The sequence below is a fragment of the Macrobrachium nipponense genome, chromosome 2 (genome assembly GCF_015104395.2).
Source record: "Macrobrachium nipponense isolate FS-2020 chromosome 2, ASM1510439v2, whole genome shotgun sequence".
In the NCBI taxonomy this organism is placed as follows: domain Eukaryota; kingdom Metazoa; phylum Arthropoda; class Malacostraca; order Decapoda; family Palaemonidae; genus Macrobrachium; species Macrobrachium nipponense.
The window spans coordinates 25326380-25353037 of record NC_087201.1 but is presented as its reverse complement, the minus strand read 5'-3'; the positions used below and the strand labels follow the sequence as shown (position 1 = coordinate 25353037).

The 26658-nt window shown below is 43.2% G+C and overlaps 1 protein-coding gene across 1 annotated transcript in view; it reads left to right on the top strand.

Moving 5' to 3' along the window:
• Nucleotides 1-26658, top strand: part of LOC135220496 (N-acetylglucosamine-1-phosphotransferase subunits alpha/beta-like) — a 185272-nt gene that overhangs the window by 73738 nt on the left and 84876 nt on the right. The window contains exons 7-9 of the mRNA XM_064257634.1: nt 8979-9179; nt 9712-9911; nt 26227-26329. Coding sequence (XP_064113704.1) covers nt 8979-9179; nt 9712-9911; nt 26227-26329 — 504 coding nt within the window. The remainder of the gene's footprint in view (nt 1-8978; nt 9180-9711; nt 9912-26226; nt 26330-26658) is intronic.

The following is a 26658-nucleotide window of genomic DNA, read 5'->3' as shown; positions in this document are numbered from 1 at the left end:
CTGCGCCCTACTCCTGTAAGACGATCAAGAGTAGGCGTCAAGCGCTTCGCCTCAAAGGCAGCAGAGCCTAAAAAGAGCCTTTCCAGGGATTTGCGCCCTAATCCTGGTAGATCAGGAGTAGGCTCTGACGCCTCTCCTCGTAAGATTCAGGAGCCTGAAAGGAGCCTTTTGTCAGGCACGCTCCCTACTCCTAAGAGTCACAGAAGAGTAGGCGCAAGCGCCTCTCCTCACAGGCGCCAAGAGCCTGAAAGGATCCTGACTTTGGATTCGCGCCCTACTCATAGTAGGCGCTCGAGAATAGAAACGAGTGTTTCTCCGGATAGGCGCCAAGAGCCTAATAACTCAGGCTCTAGATCCTCCCCTAGTAGGTATCAAGAACCTAGGGAGAGAAGTGAAGCGGAGTTTTGTTCTTTACCGAGGAAACATATCTCGGGTATTGAACTGGCGGCTCCTTCGGACGAACTCTTGAAGGATAAGAGTCGTATACCTGCCAGGACTTCTTCACCGAAGAAGTCTCCCTCTCCGAATATAACTTTGGAGGAAGTCTCGGAGGAAGAGACGAAAGAAGTAGGAGTCTCTGATTATAAGAGACTTTCTGCATTACTTCTTCAGGAGTTTGGGGACTCGCTGTGTTCAGCTGATCCTCCTTCTCCGGGATCTCTGCTATCAAGTACTAAGTTGGCAAAATCCCCCTCTTTTCGTCAAGATGCGGCCAACTCTATCTATGAGGAAGGCCATCAAGAATCTGGAGAACTGGCTCCTGGTTAAAAAAAAAAGAGGAGGCATTAAGACGGTGTTTTTGTGTCCTCCGTCTAGATTGACAGGTAAGCCGGTGTCCCTGTACGAACATCGAAGTGGAACCCATGGGGTTAGGCCTTCCGGCTTCCGCAAACGCGGATTTTTCTGCTCTAGTAGAATCTTCTAGAAGACGCTCTCTACTGTCGGCTCTAAAGCGTCTTGGGGAATGTGCGAGATGGACCATTTACTTAAGGGTCTATTTCGCACACTTGAAGTCTTCAACTTCATTGGATTGGGCCTTAGGAGCTCTAGCAAAAAGAGCGCAAGATCCGGAGTTCGTGACTATGGAGGTATTATCAAGTGTCCTTTCATGCTTGGACAAGGCAGTCATGGATGGATCCACAGAAGTAGCATCTCTCTTTGGAGCAGGAGTGCTCAAAAGAGATCAGTTTTATAGCTCGTTTCTCTCCAATTCTGTTTCGCCATTACAGAGATTCCTATTTGCTTTTTTCTCCACCCTCGGAATAACCTTTTTTCCTCAGGAGACAGTGGGGACATTTTCCAGATCACTGTCCGGAGAAAGCACGCAGGATCCTCTTTGCTTTTTTCTACCACTCTCGGAATACCTTTTCCTCAGGAGACAGTGAGGGACATTTCCAGATCACTGTCGGGAGAAAGCTACGCAGGATCTTCTTGCTCAGTCCGCCAAGAGGCTTAAACCGGCTGTGCCGATAGCTAAGAGAGAGGGAACAGCGAATAAGGTGTCTTTCCAACAGCCCTTTCGAGAAGAACAACCTCAAGACCCGCAACTAAGAGTAGAAGGCCGTTCAAGAGAGGACGATCTTCTCGAAGGCCATTCTCGAAGCCGCAGTGAGACAGGAGTCCTCCAGACTCCAGTAGGAGCCAGACTTTTGAGGTTCGCGAAAGTCTGGGCTCAGAGAGGGGCGGACAACTGGTCCCTCTCGATCCTCGAGAGAGGATACCTGATCCCCTTCAGGGAAAAACCGCCCTTAACATCCACTCCAAGGGAGTTAGAGGCAAGATACAGAGATCCTTTAAAAAACCAAGCACTATTACATCTGGTGCAACAGATGCTAGAAAAGAAGGCTATAGAAAAGGTATTAGACATTCATTCACCAGGATTTTACAATCGCCTCTTTCTGGTACCAAAAGCCTCTGGGGAGTGGGAGACCAGTGCTGACGTAAGCGCTCTGAATCACTTTGTGATCAAACAAACTTTCACGATGGAGACGACGTCGTCAGTTCTTTCAGCGCTAAGAAAAGGGGATTGGATGGTGTCATTGGATCTTCAAGATGCCTACTTTCATGTATCCATCCATCCCTCGTCCAGAAGGTATCTAAGATTTATGATATAGGGCCAAGTATTTCAGTTTCGCGCCCTTTGTTTCGGTCTTTCCACAGCTCCCCAAGTTTTCACGGGATTGATGAAAAATGTAGCACATTGGCTGCATTTAAAAGGAATAAGGATATCGCTGTATCTCGACGATTGGTTGATTCGCTCGCAATCCAGGGATCAGTGTCTGGAGGACCTAAGATCAACGTTGGACTTGACTCAGTCTCTGGGACTGTTAGTGAACCTCGGGAAATCCCAGATGGATCCCCAGCAAAGCATTGTCTATCTGGGGATTCTGATGGATTCTCGGGGTTTTCAAGTGTTTCCGTCCATAGAAAGACAGGAACGGTGCATTCTAAAAGTGAAGACCTTCCCCTAGAGAAAGAACAATGTTTCCGCGAGGGAATGGATGAGTCTTCTGGGGACCCTCTCCTCATTGGAACAGTTCGTTTCTCTAGGGAGGCTTCACATAAGACCTCTCAATTTTCTTCTTGAAGGAGAATTGGGACCAGATAGAATCAGGATCTGTCGGGAATCTTTTCCTCTGTCCAGAGAGCTAAAGAAAAGAAAACCTCAGCTGGTGGTTAGAACCAGGCAGACTGAACGAGGGACTATCGCTGCAGTTACCGAACCCCTCCCTAGTGTTGTTTACAGACGCATCGGAGACGGGATGGGGGGCGACGTTGGGCCCGAGAGAAGTGTCAGGCACCTGGAGTGGGGAACAGGTGTCCTGGCACATCAACGAGAAGGAGTTAGTGGCAGTGCATCTGGCTCTCAGGCAGTGGGAAGCCAAAGTCGCAAACTCAGTGTTGCAGGTAAATTCCGACAACACGACAGCTCTAGCCTACATAAGAAAACAGGGGGGGACTCACTCCCTCTCACTGTACAAGAAGGCGAAAGAGCTTCTTCTATGGTCAAAGGAGCGGAACATCACACTCTTGACGAGGTTTATACAAGGCGAGAAAAAACGTCAGAGCAGACTTGTTGAGCAGGAGAGATCAAGTCATTTCCACGGAGTGGACTCTACACTCAGAGGTCTGCAATCAAATTTGGAACCTATGGGGAAGGTCAAACATAGACCTGTTTGCAACTCATTGGAATGCCAGGCTGGAGAACTATATGCTCTCCTATTTCAGATCCAAGAGCAGTAGCGATGACGCCCTCCTCCTAAATTGGGAAGGAATAGACGGCTACGCTTTTCCTCCTTTCAAGATCATAGGAAACGTAATAAGGAAGTTTGTTCTGACGAAAGGAGTAAAATTGACCCTAATCGCCCCATTTTGGCCAGCTCAAGAGTGGTTCACAGAGGTATGGAATGGATGATAGATTTTCCTAGGTACCTTCCTTTACGGAACGATCTTCTCAGACAGCCCCACTTCGACAGATACCACAAAACCTCCCCGCGCTCGGTCTGACTGCCTTCAGACTGTCGAAGGACTCGTCAGAGCGAAGGGGTTTTTCACGCGCTGCTGCAAAGGCAATTGCAAGGGCCAGGAGACCGTCAACTATAACGCGTGTACCAGTCGAAGTGGGAAGTGTTCCGAAGGTGGGCCAGGAATCAGATATGGTTAATCCTCTTCCATACCTCTGTGACAGAAATTGAGCGATTTTCCTCTTATATTTGAGACTAAAATGTAACCTTGCAGTCTCGACTATAAAAGGTTATAAAAGTATGCTTTCCTTGGTGTTTAGACATACAGGGCTAAACATCACGGATGACAAAGATTACACGATTTGATTAAATCATTTGAGACTTCGAAGTCCAAGACAGCCAGACCACCCAGCTGGAACCTGGATGTGGTACTGAGGTTTCTCATGTCAGAGAAATTTGAACCTCCCAATAACTCATCGTTCAGAGACTTGACTAGAAAAATCGATTTTTCTCTTTGCATTAGCATCAGCTAAAAGGATTAGTGAACTCCAGGCTTTAGAAGGCACAGTGGGCTTCAGGAAGGATTCTGCAGTGTGTTCATTTAACCCCTATTTTTAGCAAAAAATGAGAATCCTTCTAAGCCTTGGCCAAGGAACGTTTGAAGTTAAAGGATTGACTTCCCTGGTAGGGAGAGAAATAGAGAGAACCTTGTGTCCGGTAAGGATCCTCAAGTTCTATCTAGAGAGGAAAAACAAATGGGAGGAAACTCAGAGAGCCTTTGGTGCTCGGTAAGAGATCCGGAGAAAACAAGATGTTCAAAGAATGCACAGGCATTCTTTATCAGAGAAACTATTAAAGAAGCACATATTGCCTGTGAAGAGGAATACCTCGGCAGCTGAGAGTGAAAGCGCATGAGGTCAGAGCCGTAGCAACCTCATTAGCTTTCCACAAGAATATGTCCGTTAAACGACTTAATTGGATCCCACATATTGGAGATGCAATTCTGTGTTTGCGTCTAACTATTTGAGAGATGTACGTGCTGTTGACTTATGATAAGTGCTTCTCTCTCGGACCCTTACGTGTCTGGCGGATTCGGTGCTGGGACAGGGGGGGGGGGCTGAAACCAATCTAGCTTAGTTTAGATAGATTAGGAATTTTAATCTTGTGGTGTTGTTTTTATGGTCGATTGAAAGTGGTCAGGAAAAAGTACCATTTTCAATTCGTAGTGTATAACAAAGTAGTGTGGTCAGGTGGTCGAGATTGGTTGTTTTTCATGCTCCTTGTAATGTTTTGGACCTAGGCTCTGTCTTGTAAGAGGGTTAGTCCCCGTTGATACGACAAAGGTGAAGGCTCTACCATGTAAGTGGGATAGGCCCCATTGGTATGATCCAAATAAGGCTCTGTCGAGTAAGCGGGCTCGCCCCCATTGACATGATCCAGAAGGGTTCTCAGTGACAGGTCTCATCCTCACTGGAACTCTTGAGGCAAGCAGACTCATAGACAGTACTCATGAAGTCTTCTGCCCAATAAGGTAGGAATCAAGGTATTTAAGTTTATTTATAGTACCTACAACAAAAGTTGTTTTTCCTGTTTTTTGAATTGCTATTCATATTGAGTAACTATCTCTTACCCTCCTCCAAGGGTGCCAATCAGCTAAGTATATATCTGCCGGGTAAGTTGCATGTGTAAAAATGAAATTGTTAAGATACAATAAAGTTTTACACATACTTACCTGGCAGATATATACGTTTAATGGCCCACCCATCCTCCCCTCAGGAGATAGGGGGAAGAAAAATTCTGTCAGAAAACGGGAATGATTCCTATTACCCTTAAACCCGCCACCCCAGCGGCGGTATTGGGGGTGATCACCTGACCTACCTGTAGCGTGTGCCGCGAGTTTTGAATTCTGTCGGACGTCAGAGACATAAGCTAAGTATATATCTGCCAGGTAAGTATGTGTAAAACTTTATTGTATCTTAACAATTTCAATTTTGGACAAATTGTCATTTTTCTAAGATCAGAATCTTGAGAGTTTACTTCTCTTGATTCAACTGTGAAGACGTATGTCCACATTCACCTTGGTCATTCACTAGTAATATAGTATTGTTTCTCCTTAGTTGAGATTCAACTACTAATGAGAAACTTGTCTTCCTATCAAATGGGACCTTGGTCTCTAGAAGGCAATTGACTATCATTTGATGTGCGCTTGCCTTGCGAGAAACATCATCTCGTCTCTCAACATTGGCAGCGAACAAGATGGACAATTTTTATGGCTATTCTCAGCATAACCCTTCAAAAGGTGGGTGTCATGTTGTGACTACAACTTGCAGTCAGTCGGCATCTGTTGATGAGTCCGAGTCCTTCATGAGCTACACTGTGGACTTTGTATTGGTTGATCCAGATCAGTCGTTACTTTGTCCTATTGGTGTGTTGCTGTACCCATGAAGGATCGACACTCACAGGTCCTTGGAACCTCCTTTCCTTGGACCGTTGGTGGATGCGTTCAGGTTGTGTTTGCTTACCCGGCTCCTTCAAGACGACAAGTTGCATCTGGTCTATGGTGTGCAGTTCTAGAAGTAAGAAGGATGTGAGAGTGACTGGCCTCTCCACCTTCCCCACCTCGTCCTTCTATTCCTCTTCCTTCGGGTTGAGGATAGGACTCGAATTTACACTGGCTGGTCGGGCGATTGATGCAGTAAGCTTACACATTGAGCTTCCATTCTATTTTTCTTATCAGAATCATTGAAGCAATCCTGCTCCTTCCTCTAGCAAGGGGAGAAGGAGGCTGGCAATAATGCAAACCATTCCCAGAACTTTGCATTAAGGGGGCCGGCCGGAATCCTTATATATGGGGGTATAGGGCGAAAAATGCACAAGTCATGAAAAAATTCATGGAGCTTCATATGGCAATTGAGAATACGTATACGAAATATTTCGTCAAAATTCCTCTTACTTTCGTAGTTACAGGGTAATTAGTAAACATAACTCAATAAGCCTAAAACATTCATCCATACAAGAAAATGCAATATTTCTTCTGTTATCGTAAATTTTGATAATTATTGTCAAAGAAATTGTGAGAAATGGCATCTGCAGAGATTCCGTGGGTCGCAGAGGGGAGTATCAAGTTGAACCATGATTCAGTGCGAGCACAGACTTCAAGTAGTCTACACGTTCGAGTTTCACCTCTGACATTCGCTTGCTTTTACATATGTTTCTCTATTATTCGGCAAGAATTTCATCATGCCAATGAGGAAGAGACAAGGAAGACATCTTGCTAACATATAGACGAAGAAAATTCACTGTAATATGATTACAGAATATCATAATATATGCGATATTAGCATAGTTAGTGAAGAGAGAGAGGGAGGGTTGCATAGTAAGTAAACTCCCCCGTCTTGCCTGAAGCACACGTCACACTGTCCCCCAGGCTACGATCTTTGAGCAAAGGGATCTTAATTTATGATAAATAACATAGTTTTGGTTTATTATTACCCAAAAAGGAATATGAAATTCATAATAATCATGATTTATTAACATTGTCTTTGTAAAAAGAGAGTACAACTTCGAATTTCACCTCTTGACATTCTCTTGCATTTATGTTTGTTTATTTTTGTTTGGCAAGAATTTCATCATTCCAAAATGGAAAATACTAGGAAAACATCTAGCTAACATACACAGAAGAAGAAAATTTGCTGTAATAAGCCGAGTTAGTGAAGGAGAGAGAGAGAGTTGCGTAGGAAGGAGTGCCCCGTCTTGCCTGACGCAGTGCCCCAAGCTACAATATATGAGCAAAGGGATCATCATTTATGATTAAATTATGATAAATAAAATAGTTTTGGTTTATTAATACACAAAAAAGAAATATACATTCATAATAATAATTATTTATTAACATTTTCATTATAAAAATACAAAGAAAAACTGAACGCCCGTATCTCAAAACTATACTTATTGATCTTAGTTTTAAAGCTATAACATTGGAATTTGGTATATAACTCAGAAAGACATCATAGAACACTCAAATGAAGCCCTTTTTTCCAATTTTTGTCTTGCCTTTTTTTTTTATAAATTTTGTTTTCCAAATTTATAGGGTTTATTTTTTTACCATAATGAAAAATTCATATCTAGCATTCGATTGGAGGTCTACATCAGGCCTATTTATGGTAGTAATCCCAGGTCTTAATATTAAATATCAAGGGAGGAGATAGAACTTGAAAAATGGTTATTTTCGGGATAAATCGCCCTGGCGTCACAAAACCGAAGGTCAGAGGCGAAAATCATATGCGGTTTGGAGATGTCCCAAGTCACCTTATTAAGTGGTATAAATATCAAAGTCCTGTCCTTAAAGAATGGCATTAGCCGGCCTGCCCCCTTAATGCCTCCGACTCTAAAATATTCTTTCCAGCCCATTTTCAGATGAGTTACGATTCCTTACTCATTTCGAAAAGGCCCAGAAATCTGACTCTTGATCATGCAGCTCCTATACTCCAATCAAGTTGTCAGAGGCAGAGCACTCCTCCTCGATCTTACGACCAGGAGGAATAGCTTAGGTGTGCAGAACTCCTGTCAATTCTAGAGGCTCACTCCCATTCGTCCCACCAATCAGTGAGTCTTCCTTATGTATAGGACCGAGGGTTTGTATATCATGTAGGAACAAATCACAGTTTTTAAAAGTAAATGGTATTTTTCCTAACTTTACAAACCTGAGGTCCTTTACATTTATGCCCACCTCATGCCACCCCTCAATCTGAACCTGGGCCGAAAGGCAAAGTGGAGTGTTTACATCCGGGCAGACGGGCCTACCAGCTTACTAGATGGTAGTTACTGCCTAACCACCTTGTTCAAGAATTTAACGGCCGTAATTCCAGCTACGCTGAAAGTAATTGCTTATGTAAAGGACCTCAGGTTTGTACAGTTAGGAAAAATACAATTTACTTTCAAAAATTGTGATGTTGCTGTATTTGCTGTATTTGCCGAGCTGCTGTTAGTGTTTTGTTGATTTTTATAGATGATCTATTCAACTCAAAAGTGGTTTGTCGTGATCTTAAAGTGGTAATAAGCCCTGAAATAATCTGAACCAAAAATGGTGTCGCTTGATGAAAATTAGTGTGGATATGCTTTTTGGAAACTAAAACCATTAACAGATTGTACCATAGTTTGTAGAAAACTGTTTAAAGCAGCCATTACTGGAAATGTTTATTCTTGAAATTACAAAATTGCTAATTTTTGTGTCCCTGAAGGGAGCTGGGATTTTTTAATGTAAGGAATTATTCATCAGGTAATATTTTTTAACTTTAAAGAATCGTTGGTGTATTAGATCATTTCTGTAAATACTTGAAAGATCCTGGAATGTTTTATAATAATAGATTTTAAATTAGACATGCACCAGGTTTCAGTTAAGAATATTGTATTGTTTTATATGTTTTCTTAAATTTAAAACAGCATTTATGTGAGCCCATATTATTTAATGCTAAGTGTATCTAGTTTGCAATCATGAATATTTTTTTTTAACAGTGCTCAGTATCTGGTACAAGTGCTGTGAAGGTGGTGGAATGCAGTGATGTTGAACTTATTAAGGAATTGTTAGAAGCTAATGTCAACCCACACATCTTGCCAGATACCACAGTCAAAGTGCGGCCTGCCATGTTAATGCTGCAGCCAGATAAGGATGATCATATGAAAGAAATTGATGCCAATAGATTTGAAGATAATGAGGTAATTATAATTTTCAAGTCTGTGTATGCCTGTACAGTACCAAAATTGTCAAGGGGTTTGTTGGCTATCCTTGAAGCTGTAGGTATTTAATGTAGTTTTCAGTACAGTAGTTCAGATTAAAGTGTCCGAGCCTACGCTGTTATAATAGAAACTCCAATAAATTGTTATGTGTATATATACTGAAAAGGAATCATTTGTTAAAGTTAAACAGTACAACCATATTTATAATAATGAGGATTTAAATAAAGGTTGTTTTCATGCCGTATTAAGTAATCAAATAGCTATACATAGTGTAGTTGAATGAGATGTGGAACCTTCCTGTCAAGAGGGGAGTTTACCAAGCAAGTGCAGTGGCTTTTTCTCTCCTTGGATGTTTTTCTTTTTACAAAAACTTTAGCAAGGTGAGCCATGATCACAAAGCTAGTAAATTGATATCTGCATAATAAGTTGTCATAATTTTATGTTTTTTGAGATGCATTGTTGAATAGTCAGTGTTTGGTGATCATTTTTTGTATTTATATTTTTTTTTCAGGAGTTACGTTACTCTCTCAGGTCTTTAGAGAAGCATGCACCCTGGGTACGTCGGATTTTCATTGTCACAAGTGGTCAGATTCCGTACTGGATTAACTTAGATCATCCAAAATTGAAGATAATCCAGCATGAAGATATTTTTCTAAACAAAAGTCATCTTCCAACCTATTCGTCTCCTGCTATCGAAAGCCATATACACAGGTAAGTTATACCTGCAGTCCCTCCACTTTCATCCTAGCTTTTGAGAAAGCATCTGTGGCAATAAAGCATTGAGACTAATCACCCACAGTGCTAGAGGGATAGTCAGAGCATTAATAATGTCTTAATTCTAGGTAAGGTCATTATAACAGTTAGAGGTACAGGTTTCCTTTGCACAGAATACACAAACGTATCCATTTTGTCTTTGTTTTGTATCATTTTGGTTTTCTTTGGTGCATTGTCCTGAAGTAGCTATTTGTACAGAATTCTATTTTACCTAATTACGCTGCATAGAACATGATTTCTAGTAAGGCTGGTGTTACATACAGCAGGGTTCTTAATTCCTATGTCACACCCCAAAAGTAGGCTTCCAGACCATTTATGAGAGTTCTTAATGTTTTGAATTTTATTATATATTAGTGCTGTTTGGCTTGCACCTCTCAGGATCCTTATCTCAAGAGAAGATATTCCCTTTAAACCACATACAATTTTATTGTCTTGAAAAAGCAGGAGCACTAACATCACATTACAAGTGGAGGTACTTCAGATCCATCCTTGGTTGTAGTTCATGATTTGAAAAAATTAAATATGTAAGCCAATTGTTTGAGGTCATGTGGTAATGCTGTAGTATGGTTCTTTTCAACAGAAAAGGAGCACTTAAACTGATATATTAACTGAAAATTTTGCAGACTAAACTGATTTTGTTCCTTCACGTTATGCAAACCATCAGTCCTTTACATAAGGAATTGCTTTCAGCGCCAGCTTGAACTCGGTCGTAAGATTCTATAACAAGGCAGTAACTGCTCGTGCGATAGTCGGGAGACCTGCCCGACTGGACATAAACATTCCACTTTGCTTTCGACCTCCATCTCTGCCCGCTCCTGTCGTGAGATTGACCTTTTTTTTTTCTTTCTTTTGCTATTATAATTATGTTTGTTGTGGATGTTTGTGTGTTTGTATGTTCATTGTGCAAGGCCACAAATCAGATGGGTGTTACAGACCGAGGTCCACTACAGGTTCGATATTATAATAAACAAAAAGATTAAACACCAACAGTTGAAACTGGGGATAAGAATATAGAAAGAAACACAAATAGAACAAAGGTTTATTAACAAGCTTACTAACAAAGATAAATGCAGAATGGTTTCTCCTATTTACATAACAAAAGTAAAATCTTACAATGCGTGAATTGGGGAAACAGTGAGGTAATAAAAATACTTGCTGGCCAGTTTTACAGCTGTTGAAAATTGATAATCAAAGTGACGGCTTCACAAAGAGCTGTATAATTATAGACGTCTTCTTAACTCCGTACTGCAGAAAACAATGTCTATTCTCAATACTCGAAGGGCCGGTTACTCCTCAAAACCAACTTGTAGGACGTTTCTTCTCTGAAGGGTTGTTCAATCGTTGGAATATCTCCCTTTCTGACTACGGACTACTTAACTTCTGTCTCTCTCTCTCACTGTGGACGACTTGACTCGACTTAGACCACTTTCTTGAGCGCCTTCTTCATATCTTATCCTTCTTCTGTTCCTTCTTCTCTTGTCTCTCTCTGATGATCTCTGCTGATCTCTGATACTTCGTCAGTCGTATATATATGGCGACCTGTGGGGCGGGGCTGAATGGGGCGGAGGATAACAATGAACGTCACAGATTACCAAAAGGAACTTTTTAGAAGGATCTCGACGAAATGTTGCATCATAAATCACGGCGTTCCTAATTACATGTCGGCGCCTGTTGAGTTCCATATCACACCTGACGATTCTAGAACAATCATGAGAACAGGCGCCTCCAGCACGTGCGCAAATGCCTCTTTGCTGCTGACCTACTTGAAGAAAATGCATTTTCATTTCCTTAATATATAATTCCTTGCCATAGAGCGATTACCATGACAATGGGCCCTCTCACCCCTGGAGTAGGGGGCAGGAAATGTGGAGCTTTTCGCTCCAGTATGGATGTTGACCCTCACACCCATTGTGCGGGGTGGCGGGGGTGTGAGTGCAATGAGTTGGATACCTGTGGTACTTGTATCTCTTGGTCAGAGGAGCAGTGGGAGAGATACCAGGGAAGGAGGGAGCCGTGTAAGTCTGCCAAGGCGTCATCGGAGCGTTCTCCCTTGACTCCCTTGGTGACTGATATGTTGTCTTCTTTCTTTCCCCCACGTAAACTCCCCCGTCTTGCTCTTCCCCTTCAGGGGACATGTCTCTCTCCACTTCTTCGCTTGACGTGTCGGGTGCGGGGGAGGGAGGGAAGCGTGCCGACTTGGAGTTGTGCTCAGGAGCTTCTGTTTGCTCAGTGGGAGGTCCCTCCCCCTCTAGGCAAACAGGAAATCCCCCTATTAACCCGACTTTTGCTCCTTTAGGTTTGTCTGACTCTGCGGGTGGGGACCCCCGCCAGACTAAGAGTTCGCCATTGGACTTCCCTCCTGTCTCTGTGCCTGTCGCCCCTGTCCCTGCCTATGGGAGTGTTGATGCGGCGTCAGTTCCTCCTTCCCAGGCCGTGATGGAGCCTGCTGCCTCGGCAGCCGCTGCAGCCCTGCCTGGGTGGGGGATCTTTCTGCCGTCCTGAAAAAGCTGGTGAAGAGTAAGTCTAAAAAGAAAAGGAAGGTGTTGTCGTCATCTTCTTCGTCTTTGTCTTTCGTCTTCGTCGTCGTCGCTGCCGCCGCCTCCACTTCTCATTCTGAGGCTGTCCGGCCAAAGAAGTTGGTCTCGCCCCCTAAGAAGTCCTGTTCAGTGACTTCTAAGGGTCTGTCTCATCGTCCTGGTGAGACAGGTGGGCCTTCCGCTGGTCCTCCTGTTCCTTTGGGAACGAGAACCGCCTCACCTTCCCAAGGGAAGAGCAAGGCAGAGACCGTAGAGTTACTAGCTGGTGCCGGTACCTCTGCTCCTGGATCTAGAGGTTCCGCCTCTGAACCAGGAACTGTCTCGGGTACTCACGAGCGAGTTTCTCTGAGCTATAACCCGTGGAAGGATCAGTGGTTGCCCTCTCTGACTGTCCATCACGGTTAGAGTCGTTCTGGGGTCAGAAGAAGGAACCCAGAGCTTCTGTGGGGCATCCTTGAGTCCTCCTTGACTGACAGTGTGCTGGACCAGGCGAACACTCTTGTCTCAAGACAAAGAGCTTCACTTAGGGCCAGCAGGTCAGACAAGATGCTTCCCCCTCCTCTGCCTCATCAGCGGCGCTTCCACATGCCTTCTACGAACCCTTTGCCAACCAAACAGGTTGACCCGGAGTTAGCCCACCTAACTCTGGGCTTGCCTCTGCAACACCAGCTGTTGGAGAACCTCTGGATCATGCAGTAAGTCTATCGCTATGGCAGCCTTCCAGGCTGTCTCCTGGCTGGATATGTGGTCCCTCACAGCATCCAGGGTCGCAGTTTCTTTGGGACCGGTAACTCCCGGAGATGTCTTGGCTTTTGGGAGACTTTGTCAGTCTGGAGGTAGGGCTATTTCCTACCTGGCCCATTAAACGGCTAACCTGTGTTGAGGCCACCCCTCATTTCTCATCCGGTTCATCACTAGAGTTACGTTCCCAGTTCTGCCAGGGACGTCGCACTCAAGGAAGAAGTGCAAATGATGCTGAGCAAGGGAGCTTCAGAAATTGTGCGAGAACCGTCACCGGGGTTCTACAGCCGCCTCTTCCTGGTGGAGAAGTCCACGGGGGCTGGAGACCGGTGATAGATCTCTCTCCTCTGAACCGATTCATTCGCCAGACTCGGTTCACGATGGAAACGGCATGTTCTGTGCTCGATTCTATCAGGGAGAACGATTTCATGCTTTCAGTGGACCTGAAGGATGTGTATTTTCAAATACCCATCCATCGGTCCTCCAAGAAGTACCTACGCTTTATCTCGATGGAACAGTGTTCCAATTCAGGGCACTTTGTTTCGGACTCTCGACCACCCCTCAGGTGTTCAGGCGAGTATTCACTCTGGTGTTGGCTTGGGCCCATTCCGTTGGGATACGTCTTTTGAGGTATGTATCTGGACGATTGGTTGGTCCTGGCTCTCGGTCGCAGTTGCTACAGGACAGGGATCGCCTTCTCGACTTTTGTCTTGATCTAGGGATCATGATAAAGTTCGAGAAGTCAGATCTCGAGCCCAAGCAGAGGATAAAGTACCCAGGCATGCTGATCGATACGAATAGCGGCACGAGTTTTCCCTGCAGACTCGTCATTAGAGAAGTTAGTCCCTCACAGGGGTCTTCACCTGCAGTCTCTGCAATGGAGACTGAAGGAGTGTTGGTCACAGGCACGGGATCCGCAATCCTTCCTTGTTCCTCTCATGGAGGAAGTAAGGGAGGATTTAGCCTGGTGACTGGAAGACAGGGACCTCATAATAGGAGTGCAGTTGCACACCCCACTTCCGCAGATGCTGCTGTTCTTGGACGCATCGACCGAGGGTTGGGGCGCACACCTGGAGGAGTTGCTGGTTTCAGGTGTGTGGAATCAACGTGATGAGCACATTCACATCAACGCTCTAGAACTCAAGGCAGCGTTTCTGGCACTCCAAGAATTCTGGGAACGTGTGATGGGACACTGTGGTGTTGATGAGTGACAACACCACGGTAGTGGCGTACGTCAACAAACGGGGCCTAGTGTCCCTCCTGTTGCGTCAGTTGACGGTGCAGGTGCACGAGTAGGCAGCAGCTCACTCGGTAGAGCTGTCAGCCAGGTACATTCCAGGCAAGAGGAATTTAGTGGCAGAGAAGCTCAGCTGCCAGAATCAGGTGATTGGGACAGAATGGTCTCTACACCCAGATTTGGCAGAAAGGCTGTTCGACCTGGGGTGGCGTCCAGTGGTGGATCTGTTCGCTACCCAGCACAACAGAAAACTCTCAGTTTTCTTCTCTGAAAAAAAGGGAGATTGCCATAATTTTTGCAGTCTTGAAGTTGTAAACAATACAGCACAATGAACTAATGGCGGCTGATTTTAGAATAAAGCTGAACCAAGAGAGTTACCGGACTATAGAATGCCGGTTTTAAGAGGTTCAACTGTACTATATATTTGGCCTATTATTTCCGACTATAAGTTGTTGTTTGCTATTCATAAGAGGTATTGCATGCCTCCCTCTCATGAATTGGTCCAGAGGTCTGCCCATTGGTCTTGCAGTAATCTTACTCCGATCATTTGGACAGAGGCAAGGCTCCCCCCCTGGCTCTTACAACCAGGAAGGAAACCTTGGTTGGGTGAACATCAGTCTGTTCACAAGACTCAGATTCCTCCCACCAATCAGTGAGTCTTCCTTATGTAAAGGCCCAATGGTTTGTATAACGTGTAGGAACAAATCACAATTTTTTAAAGTAAATTGTATTTTTCCTAACTATACAAACCTGAGGTCCTTTACATTTATGCCCACCTCATGCCACCCCTCAATCTGTTCCTGGGCCTAAAGCAAGGGGAATGTTTACGTCCAGTCGGGCGGGACTCCCGACTATCAGACAAGCAGTTACTGCCTAACTACCTTGTTATACAATCTTACCGAGTTCCATCTGGCACTGAATTAATTCCTTATGTAAAGGACCTCGAGTTTGTATAGTTAGGAAAAATACAACTTACTTTCAAATATTGTGATTTTGTAAATGTATGAAACCATCATCCAATACATGGTGTTTTCTTTAGATATCCTAGACACTGCTGTCCTTTGTTTGATAGACAGAAGAAGAACTGTAACCACTACACATCACGTGGCTCATGAGGTACTTGTAGTACACATACCCATCACTCAAATACATTCAAAGTTGAAAATTAGGAAGGAGGCATAAGGTGCCTAAACCTCAGGAATACTAAAAGTGCCCTGCTGGACCCAATGAGAGCACTTAATGACTAATATAGGTAAAGAACTCAGGGCTTTAGCAAGTTAGAGGGTTCCTGTGAGGAAAAAGGAACTCCTTTAACCCTCACAAGCTGGGCTGAAATATAAACTAAGGATACCCCTAGACTGGGCAAACTGTAATGTTCCCCAGTTTAAAAAAGAAAAACACATCAATGGGATAGGGAGGTGCAGTACATTCCTCCATGAAATCTCAAGTCACACTGATCTCCCTCTTATCTTGTACTTAGGTACTAGTGTTGCCATAAGATGTGCCTCAAGTCATTTATGGCCCCTTCAAATGATTTGCGCATTATTCCTTCAAAATTCATTCTAACTGTATGGCACAAAATATAGTGTCTTACCCTAGGTGAACTGGATTGGGCATCTAGAGCTATTATGCTTCACATGATATGCAAATATACATGGTATACAACAAAAATATTTAAAAAATTTTTAGTACCTTCCAAGGGAAGTTGAAAGTGAATATTTCCAACTTTGTTTGGGGCCCAACCTTCCAAAACATTCATAAAAATAATGCTCATTTTATCAAGTTCTACATGTTTTTTGTAATAATTTTTTTTCTTTCATAAAATTATAATTACAGCTAACACAATATCATAACAGGTTAAAAATATTATCACAAATTCTGAGCATATTTATGATAAATTAATTGAGATGTGCAGACATGGGGAGATGCATTACCTTTTAGTGAGTTATACATGTTTTTTATACATTTAACTTACCTGTCAGATATATACTTAGCTATTTGACTCCGTCATCCGACAGAAATTCGAATTTCGCGCACACGCTACCTGTAGGTCAGGTGATCTACTTACCTGCCGCTGGGTGGCAGGACTAGGAACCATTCCCATGTTCTATCATATTTTTTCTGTCGGCCATACTGGCAACATCGTTGTGGATATCTCCGGCTGGATTCGTATTTTGCATCGCAATTGATCTTCGTTTGGACTTCTCGGTGACGTATTTGCATTGATTGTACTGGCATACGCGATTGTGGACAGTTTTTGGAATTTGATTTGGATTGTTCAACATGATGTCTGATTCTGGAAGTGTGGTGAGAATGTGTGTGAATGTGGGTTGTAAAGTTAGGATGCCGAAGGCATCGCTTGATCCTCATACTATTTGCAAGAAATGCAGGATGTATGAATGTTCTTTTGGTAATACGTACTTGTAATGAATGCAAGGATTTGAGTGCGGAAGAATGGAAATCTCTAACTTCATACTTGAAGAAGTTGGAAAGAGACAGGGTGAGGAGGTCTTCTTCCAAACCTTTGTCTAGTTCTGTATCTAGCGGGGTTATCAGTAATATTATACCCTCTTCTCCTTTTACTGCCCCATCTAATGTACCTGCTCCTTTATTAGAACCCACAGATTCGGCATCTGAGATTGCGAATCTTAAAGCCGCCCTTCGGAAAATGGAAACCAAAATGGCGGCCATTGAAGGTAAGCAGTGTGATTATAGTGCTGTGGATAGTGATTTAAGTGTCCCCAGTGTAGTGGAGGGGGCGTTTGATTGTCTCCACAACGCTCCCAGGCCTAGACCTCTTTCAAGCTCCCAAGCCCAGAGGAGAAGGAATGTCGAAAGCCGTAAGGAGGTTGTGGAGGATCCCCAACAGTCAGACGTCCCTTCTGCATTTTCTGTATCGCCACAGAATGCCAGAGAACGCTACAGAAAAAGCGTTCTGCGTGAGTGTTTCTCCTCCTCGGAGAATTCTTCACCTAAAAGAGGTTGGAGATCGGCGGATCTTTCTCGCTCCCTGAAAAGACGTTTGGATGAACCCAGGATTACTTCAAGTCCTGAGCGTTTTCAAGAGGAGGACCATTCAGTAATTAAACAACCGAGGGTAGACAATAATGAAGAGACTAAAAGAATCCTTCGCACTATGCAGGATTCCATCACTTCTCTTGTGGGAGTTCTGTCAAAAGACCCTCCCAGAAGGAAAGACGATTTCCTGCCTATTAAGAAGTCTAGGCTATCGAGGGTTCAGACTCGCCATAGAAATTTGTCATCCTCCGATTTGTAATCGGATTCATCAGCCTTGCATAGGCCGAGCAGGATCCGTTCTCCTGTCAAACGCAAGACGCCAACGAAACGCGTAGAGCCTTCCAGGCGCGAGATACCAGACAAGAGCGTCGAGTTTTCTAGACGCGAAGCGTCAGGCAGGCTTGAAGCGCCAGCCAGACGCGAAGCGCTTTCCAGACGCGAGTCGCCAGTCAGGCGCGTCGAGCATTCCAAGCGCGAGACGTCAACCAGACGCGAGACGCCAGTGTGCATCGAGGCGCCAAGAAGACGCGAGCTTCAAGATAGGCGCGTGACGCCAACCAGAAGCAGGACGCCTCCCAGGAGCGAGGCGCCAGGCAAGCGCCAGGACGCTACGAGGCGCGAGACGTCAACAAGAAGCGTGACGCCTCTCAGGAGAGAGTCGCCAGGCAAGCGCCAGGACGCTCCAAAGCGGGTGACGCCAGCCAGAAGCATGACGCCTCCCAGGAGCGAGGCGCTAGGCAAGCGCCAGGACGCTTCGAGGCGCGAGACGTCAACTAGAAGCGTGACGCCTCTCAGGAGAGAGGCGCGAGGCAAGCGCGAGGACGCTCCAAGGCGCGTGACGTCAACCAGAGGCGTGACGCCTCCCAGGAGAGAGGCGCCAGGTAAACGCGAGGACGCTGCAAGTCGCAAGACGCCAGCCAGAAGCGTGACGCCTCCCAGACGCGAGGCTTCTTCTAGACGTGAGGCCTCTACTAGTTGTGGGGACGGTATTGTTCGTAGTCCTTCACCTACTAGAAACATTTCTCCTAGAGCGGCTTCTCTTGATAGAGAATTGTTCAGGAAAGAGCGATCTCCTTCTAACCTTGAACTTGAAGAGATTTCTGAAGAAGAAGTTTCAACTAACGAGGGACTTTCCAATTATAAAGTTTTAGCCTCGTTACTTCTTGAGGAGTTTGGGGATTCTCTTAGTCCTGCAGCTCCTCCATCGCCGAGATCTCTGTTTTCGAGCACAAAAACCCCGAAATCCTCGGCTTTCTTAAAGATGAAGCCGGCGATCTCAATGAAGAAAGCCCTCCAGTCTTTAGATTCGTGGCTTTTATCTAAAAAGGAAACTTTGAGAACTGTTTATTGCTCTCCACCCTCCAAGCTGACGGGGAAAAGAGGCATTTGGTATAAGACGGAAGAGGCGATGGGATTGATGCTCCCCTCGTCTGCAGATTCAGATTTCTCGAGTCTTGTAGAGTCTGTGAGAAGACAGTCTCTCAATTCAGCAAAGGCGTCCTGGAGTATGTCGGAATTAGATCAGCACCTTAAGGGAATTTTTCACGTCTTAGAGGTGTTCAACTTCTTGGATTGGTCTCTTGGGGTGCTGGCTAAGAAGACGAGTGAGCCAGATTTTCTTGATCCAGAAACTTTGCACAGTGTCCTATCTTGCATGGATAAGGCTGTGCAAGATGGTTCTGGTTCTGGTGAGTAGGCGGCTCTTTTTGGATCTGGAATGTTAAAGAAAAGATCTCTTTACAGTTCCTTTCTGACGAAAGGAGTTTCTCCTTCTCAGAGGTCCGCTCTATTATTCGCACCTCTGTCAGAACATCTGTTTCCTTCAACTTTAGTGAAGGATGTTTCGAGATCCTTGTCGGAAAAGGCTACGCAGGACCTTCTTGTACAATCTACAAAGAAAATTAGACCTGCAGTTACGACTCAGAAGAAGGTGGCTCGTACTCCAGTGGTGCCCTTTCGTGGAGCCCCCTCAACTCGATCAACTTCGAAGAGAAAACCCTTCGACAAGCGAGGGAGGTCTTCCTTCCGCTCTTTTAAAAAGAGCAAATAGCAGCCATGTCCTCCAAGCACAGGTAGGGGCCAGACTTCAATACTTTCTGGATGCCTGGTCCGTAAGAGAAGCAGATCCCTGGACTCTATCTGTCCTACAGAAGGGGTACATCATTCCCTTCGTAGACAGACCTCCTTTGGCAACATCTCCGAAGGATTTGTCGACGAGTTACAAGGACCCTGGACTGAACGAGACTCTCCTTCAGACGGTGGTGTCGATGAGGGACAAGAATGCAATAGAGCTAGTGCAGGATCCATTCTCCCCGGGGTTTTACAACCGCCTTTTCTTGGTTCCAAAGGCTTCGGGGGGATGGAGACCCGTCCCAGCTGTAAGCGTCCTAAACAGGTACGTGGAGAAAAAGAAGTTCTCCATGGAGACTTCAGCTTCAGTTCTGTCTTCCCTACGTCAGGGAGATTGGATGGTATCCCTGGACCTTCAGGATGCTTACTTTCATGTTCCGATTCACCCATCGTCAAGAAAATATCTAAGATTTGTTGTACAAGGACAAATCTTCCAGTTCAGGGCCTTGTGCTTCGGCCTATCGACCGCCCCTCAGGTATTCACGTATCTGATGCGGAACGTGGCCAAATCGCTTCATTTAGAAGGGATAAACATCTCAATGTATCTCGACGATTGGTTAATCCGGGCCAAGTCGGAGAAACTGTGTTTGGAGGACCTACAGTCTACTTTGAACCTAGCAAAGACGTTAGGATTACTCGTGAACCTCGAGAAATCTCAGATGATCCCCAGTCAGAACTTAGTCTATTTGGGGATTCGGATGGATTCTCGGGGTTTTCGGGCTTTTCCGTCCCAGGAAGGATTGCTCGGGGATTACAGAAAATCTCGAGCTTCCTAGAGAAAGAACGGAGTTCGGTGAGGGAGTGGTTAAGTCTTCTGGGAACCCTTTCCTCACAAGAACAGTTCATTTCGCTAGGAAGACTCCACCTACGCCCTCTTCAATTCTTCCTAAGAAGAATTTGGAGTTGGAAGAACGGGCAACTTTCAGACACTTTCAGTATTCCTCTGGAAGTAAAGAATCATCTGAAGTGGTTGATTTTTCCCTTAGAAAAGAACGAGGGCTTGTCTCTAGAAGTTCGGAACCCAAACCTAATCTTGTTCTCAGACGCTTCAGAGAAGGGATGGGGAGCGACTCTAGGGACAAAAGAAGTATCAGGCCAATGGAGGAAGGATCAGCTAGACTGGCATATAAACTCCAAAGAACTTTATGCCGTTCTTCTAGCTCTAAAAGCCTTCGAGACAGAGGTGTTAGGTCCAGTGGTACAGGTCAACTCGGACAACACCACAGCGTTGGCCTATATCAAGAAACAAGGGGGAACTCACTCTCTTTCTCTGTTCCATATAACAAAAGAGCTGTTGTATTGGGCAAAAGAAAAGAAAGTGACTCTTCTCACAAGATTCGTGAAAGGAGAGAAGAACATCAGAGCAGACAGGCTAATCAGGTTAAACCAAGTTCTCCCCAAGCTCTGTGGTCCCTGTGGGGCAGTCCACATATAGACCTATTCGCCACCTACCTATCCAGAAGGATAGAGAACTTTTGCTCCTTAGTGGAAGACCCGAGAGCGATAGCGGTGGACGCCATGCTGCTGGACTGGTCAGGCCTAGATGCCTACGCCTTTCCCCCTTCAAAATGTTAGGAGTGGTGTTAAGAAAATTTGCGGCATCAAGAGGGACGAGACTAACACTCATCGCTCCCTTTTGGCCGTCTCAAGATTGGTTCACAGAGGTACAGGAATGGACAGTGGACTTCCCAAGATCTCTTCCACACAGGAGAGATCTCAAACAACCCCATTTCGAGAGGTACCATCAAAACCTCCCCGCTCTCGCTCTGACTGCCTTTCGACTATCGAAAGACTTGTCAGAGCGAGAGGCTTTTCAAGCAAAGCTTCAAAAGCAATTGCTAGAGCCCGGAGATCTTCAACTATTCGGGTCTACCAATCAAAATGGGATGTTTTTAGAAGATGGTGTAAGAAGAATAAACTGTCCTCTTCCGATACCTCTGTGACCAACATAGCTGATTTCTTGATTTTCCTTAGGAAGAATCAAAATTATCAGTTTCTACCATTAAAGGTTATCGAAGTATGCTTTCTGCCGTATTTCGAAACAGAGGTTTGAGAATTGCAGAAGATAAAGACCTCCACGATCTTATTAGATCTTTTGAAACCTCTAAAACCTTTTCTCCTCGCACTCCTAACTGGAACCTAGATGTAGTTTTGAGATTTCTATCATCTAGTAGATTTGAACCTCCTCTCAACGCGTCGTTTAGAGATCTAACGAGAAAATGTATTTTCTTGTTGTCGTTAGCGACTGCGAAGAGAATTAGTGAAATACACGCTCTAGATTCTCGAGTAGGATTTAAGAGGGATGCGGCAATTTGTTCTTTCCAGACTCTGTTTCTGGCCAAGAACGAGAACCCTTCAAAACCCTGGCCAAAGAGTTTTGAAGTTAAAGGACTTTCAAATCTAGTAGGAGAGGAATTAGAAAGATCTTTATGTCCGGTTAGAGCTTTGAAGTTCTATTTAAAGAAGAAGAATGAACTAAACAGATGTAAACAAAGCCTGTGGTGCGCAGTTTCGGGATTCCTAGTAGACCATGTCAAAAAACCAAATGCATTAGCATTTTTTGTGAGGAGCATTATTACGGATGCTCATAATAACTGCACTGAAGACTCTTTCAGGACTCTCCGAGTGAAGGCTCATGAGGTTAGAGCGGTAGCCACTTCATTAGCATTTCAGAAGAACATGTCTTTAAAAGACATTGTGGATGCTACTTACTGGAGGTGTAATTCAGTGTTCGCATCGCACTATCTCAAGGACGTTAAAGTAACATATGAAAAGTGTTTCTCTCTGGGTCCTTTTGTATCAGCCGATACAGTGCTGGGGCTGGGAGCACATAACGATCCTTAGAAAAATTTGTATTAGTTCTAATTTTTGAATAGTACATAGATCTACCTTGTGAGACGAGTTGTTGGTTTTTTCTGCTGATTAGTATGCTCGGTGGCACACGGGCGTCCTAGTTTGGATCAGTGGGGGAATCAAGAGACGTCTTACTGGCTAGATTGTACGAACATTTTTTTTTTTAATTTTATTTTTATTTTTGTACTTTACTGTACGAATGTTTGTGATTCGAGTTTGTGGTTGTTTGCAAGAGGTTAGGGGATAACTTCTTGCAATCTTAGAACTAACATGGATAGGTTGAGGTGATCGGGATCGATGTTGTGCTCCTTGTATAGGTCTTGTCAAGTAAGTGGATAAGCACCCATTGACGTAGTCCTTCCAGGATCTACCAAGTAAGCGGGTAAGACCCCTTTGGCAGAACCACAAGAACTCTTAGCCATAGATCAATATCTCGCTGAGGCTCTTGAGACTGACTAGACTCCTGGATTGTATTCATGAAGTCTTCAGTCTAAACAGGTAGGAACCAAGGTTTTATTTATTTATTACCTACAATGATAGTTGTGATTCCTGTTTGATTCTGTATTTAGCTGTCTCTGTCCCACCTCCAATGGTGTGAATCAGCTAAGTATATATCTGACAGGTAAGTTAAATGTATAAAAATGATATTGTTATTATACAATAAAGTTTTATAACATACCCACCCTACCTCCCCTCAGGAGACAGGCGTATAGAAAAAATATGATAGAACATGGGAATGGTTCCTAGTCCTGCCACCCAGCAGCAGGTAAGTAGATCACCTGACCTACAGGTAGCGTGTGCGCGAAATTCGAATTTCTGTCGGACGACGGAGTCAAATAGCGAAGTATATATCTGCCAGGTAAGTATGTATAAAACTTTATTGTATAATAACAATATCATTTTTCAAATGTTTTTTTGTTCATTAATTTGCAAAATTACAATTATAGATGACATACTATCATAAAATATAAGAACTGAAACCAACAGCAATGCCGGGATACATAAAATATGGCCTGGGATGGGAGGTGCAGTGCAATCCCCCATGAAATCTCAAGTCACCCTGATCGCCCTCTATCTTGATTGAGGTGCTATTGTTGCCTTGAGTCATTTATGGCCCATTCATTTGATTATAGCATTGCAGTGGCCCCCCCGTATTTGTGGGTGATACGTACCAGACCCCCCGTGAATAGTTAGAACCTGCGAATGTTTGGAACCCCTATGAAAACGCTAAAAACAGCCTATTTTGTTAGTTAAAACTCAAGAAAAACCCACTTAAAATTTTCATATAGTGGTACCTTGAGATACGAAATTAATCCGTTCCGAGACGGCCTTCGTATCAAGAGTTTTTTGTATCTTGGAGCACATTTAACATGTAAAATGGCTAATCCGTTCCAAGCCCTCCAAAAACACCCCAGTAAATTATATTTCCAGGCCTAAAACACATGTTCTTGGGTTACGACGGAAGAAATATGACTCCAAAAAGGCAAAATACTGTACATACTTGAGTATTATTCAACTGCATATAATGTTCAACCCTATTTTTACTGCATATATTGGGACTTTGGCATATGTCCCTTAGCAATAAGCCTAGCCTATGTTAGCGGTTGCTACTGTAGCCTAGTCTATGATTCTGACATCTAAACCTAAGAGCTAAAAGCTTAGAATATGCCAATAAAATGTATAAATAATCAGTATGTACTAATTTCAAATAATTATTAATTAATCATTAACTATAATACACAAAGAAACAAAAAACAAACCTTTCAATCGATTGCTTACATTCAGATCTTACCCGTCTTACGAGTATGGAACGAGCGCCAAGCAATCATTTTTCCTAGCACACAGTAAGCCATAAATTGTCATTAGTATCTCTCTTCAACTAATGAAATCACCAAACAGTATAATAACCATTCATTTCTATTCTTTATTCTATCTTTACCTAACGGAGATACCGAGTTACTGACAGCTATAATGAAACATACGTAATACGTATACGTAACGTAATAATAAAACAGAAGAAGAATTCTAAAAAATGCGTATTTGTTGGCAGTCTGATTTATTTTATATTTTATGATATCTAATTCACATTTTTTTTATTAAATGTATTGCATGTACTCATTTCAAATAATTATTAAGTAACCATTAACTATAACAAACAAACAAAAAAAAGCTTCCAAACGTCTGTTTACATCCAGCACTTATGAGTATCGAACGATCGCCAAGCAATCACTTTTACACAGTAAGCCATAAATTTTCATTCTCTCTCTTCAACTACTGAAACTACCAAACAGTATAATAACCATTCATTTCTATTCTTTATTCTATCTTTACCTAATGTTTTTTTTTTTATTAAATGTATTGCATGAATACTAAGTTTTTCAATTTACAGCAACCTTTTACCAATAGAATACTTAAAGCACAAGGGGTAGATGCTGACCAATAGGAGAGCAGGACCTTATGGGGTGACTAGCATCAGGAACCAATGGGAGAGCGGGTGGATGGTGGCGAGTTTACTCAGTTGGCGGCGCGGGAGTTTTAAAATTGTTCTCGGTGGTCCGGGCGAATCTCGGGACTTTATAGCAACAACCTTTCGTATCTTGAAAACTTTTCGTATGTAGGGCAGTAAAAATTTTCGTATTGGCTTTCGTAACTTGGATTTTTCGTAAGTTGAGCCTTTTGTATCTCGAGGTACTACTGTACTTGGTTTTTTAATAGTTTTATCACAAATGATGAAATTGATAAGAAAAAACCAGTAATTTGTGGATATTTCTCATAGGAAAATACCGCGAATGTGCGAATTTTCCACGAATAATGCAGGGGAACATTCCCGAGAGATATCCGTGAATGTGTGAGTCTGCAAATCCAGAGAACGCAAATACGGGGGTCTACTGTATTCCCACGAAATTCTTTCAAGCTGATTAGTGAAAACCGCCAATAACCAAAACTCGGCAATTTGTGGCAATTATGATGCCGATAACCAGTTAATGACGCCTCCGTTAGGTAGGTTATGGCACTACGTATAATTATTACCTTATGGCGCCAATAACTGAAACTCGGCCCGATAAGACGCCATAAATTGCTGATTTTATAGTGCCAGACAGGCGCCATTAACCGAAACCACCGATAACCGGGCACTGCCTATATTTCATAGTATTTTCAATATTACCGTATGTCATTGACGTGCAAGAAATGATTAGAATACTTTTTTTTTTTTCCACAGGCACAACCATTTGTTTTTTTACTTATCTACTATGAGATAAAACATAATACTAATGGGAAGCCCACCGCTTGTTTGTATTTTAAAATTGTGGACTATTTGTTGCAAGTTAATCTTTTGTGTGCTTGTATTTTTTTTTTTTTTATATATATAAATTGGTGTTAATGATCAATATAAAGTGTGACGCTTCTTTATAGATACTATAAGCATTTTGATGAATTACTGCAGAAATAGTTTGCATCTTTATCAGAGTAAAATAACAGTATCGGAAACATTGATTTCAGCCATTCGCTAGTAAGCTATGTATATTGCCACGTCTAGGTAAAACCTACATTGGTGACTGGACAGATGGAATGAAATAGACTACAGTGTAGTTATGCACAAACTGAAGAAGTTGAGGTTATGGTTGATTGAGATTAATTTGCTATTTACAACATTTTTTAAAAATTTAATCTTATGGTATCTTCAAATTTCGTAAAAATATTGAATTATTTACTAAAGCTTCTTTCCATCATACAGGATTCCTGGGCTATCAGAACATTTCCTCTACCTAAATGATGATGTAATGCTTGGTTCAGAAGTTTGGCCAGAAGATTTTTATTCACCAGCCACTGGTTATAAGGTTTGTACATTCATAAGAAAATACAGTTTTTATGTGAACATCTACATTAAGCATAGAAAAGAAACTTAAGTCCTAAGCTTTTTATTTACTACAACCCCATCACCCATGTATGCCCACTCTTGCAATCTTAAAATTTTCCCAGACTGCACACTTTTGTGTAACAGTCAGATTAACAGTCAGATTAGCACTGTTCAAGTACCTATCAGTTCACCTGTCTCATTTTTTCATTATTTCTTTAAAATTTTCATCTTTATTCATCCTTTTTACTGTAACTTCCCTTTCATCCTTTTAGGGTTATCACTTATTTATGCCAATTCTAAATTGGGTCC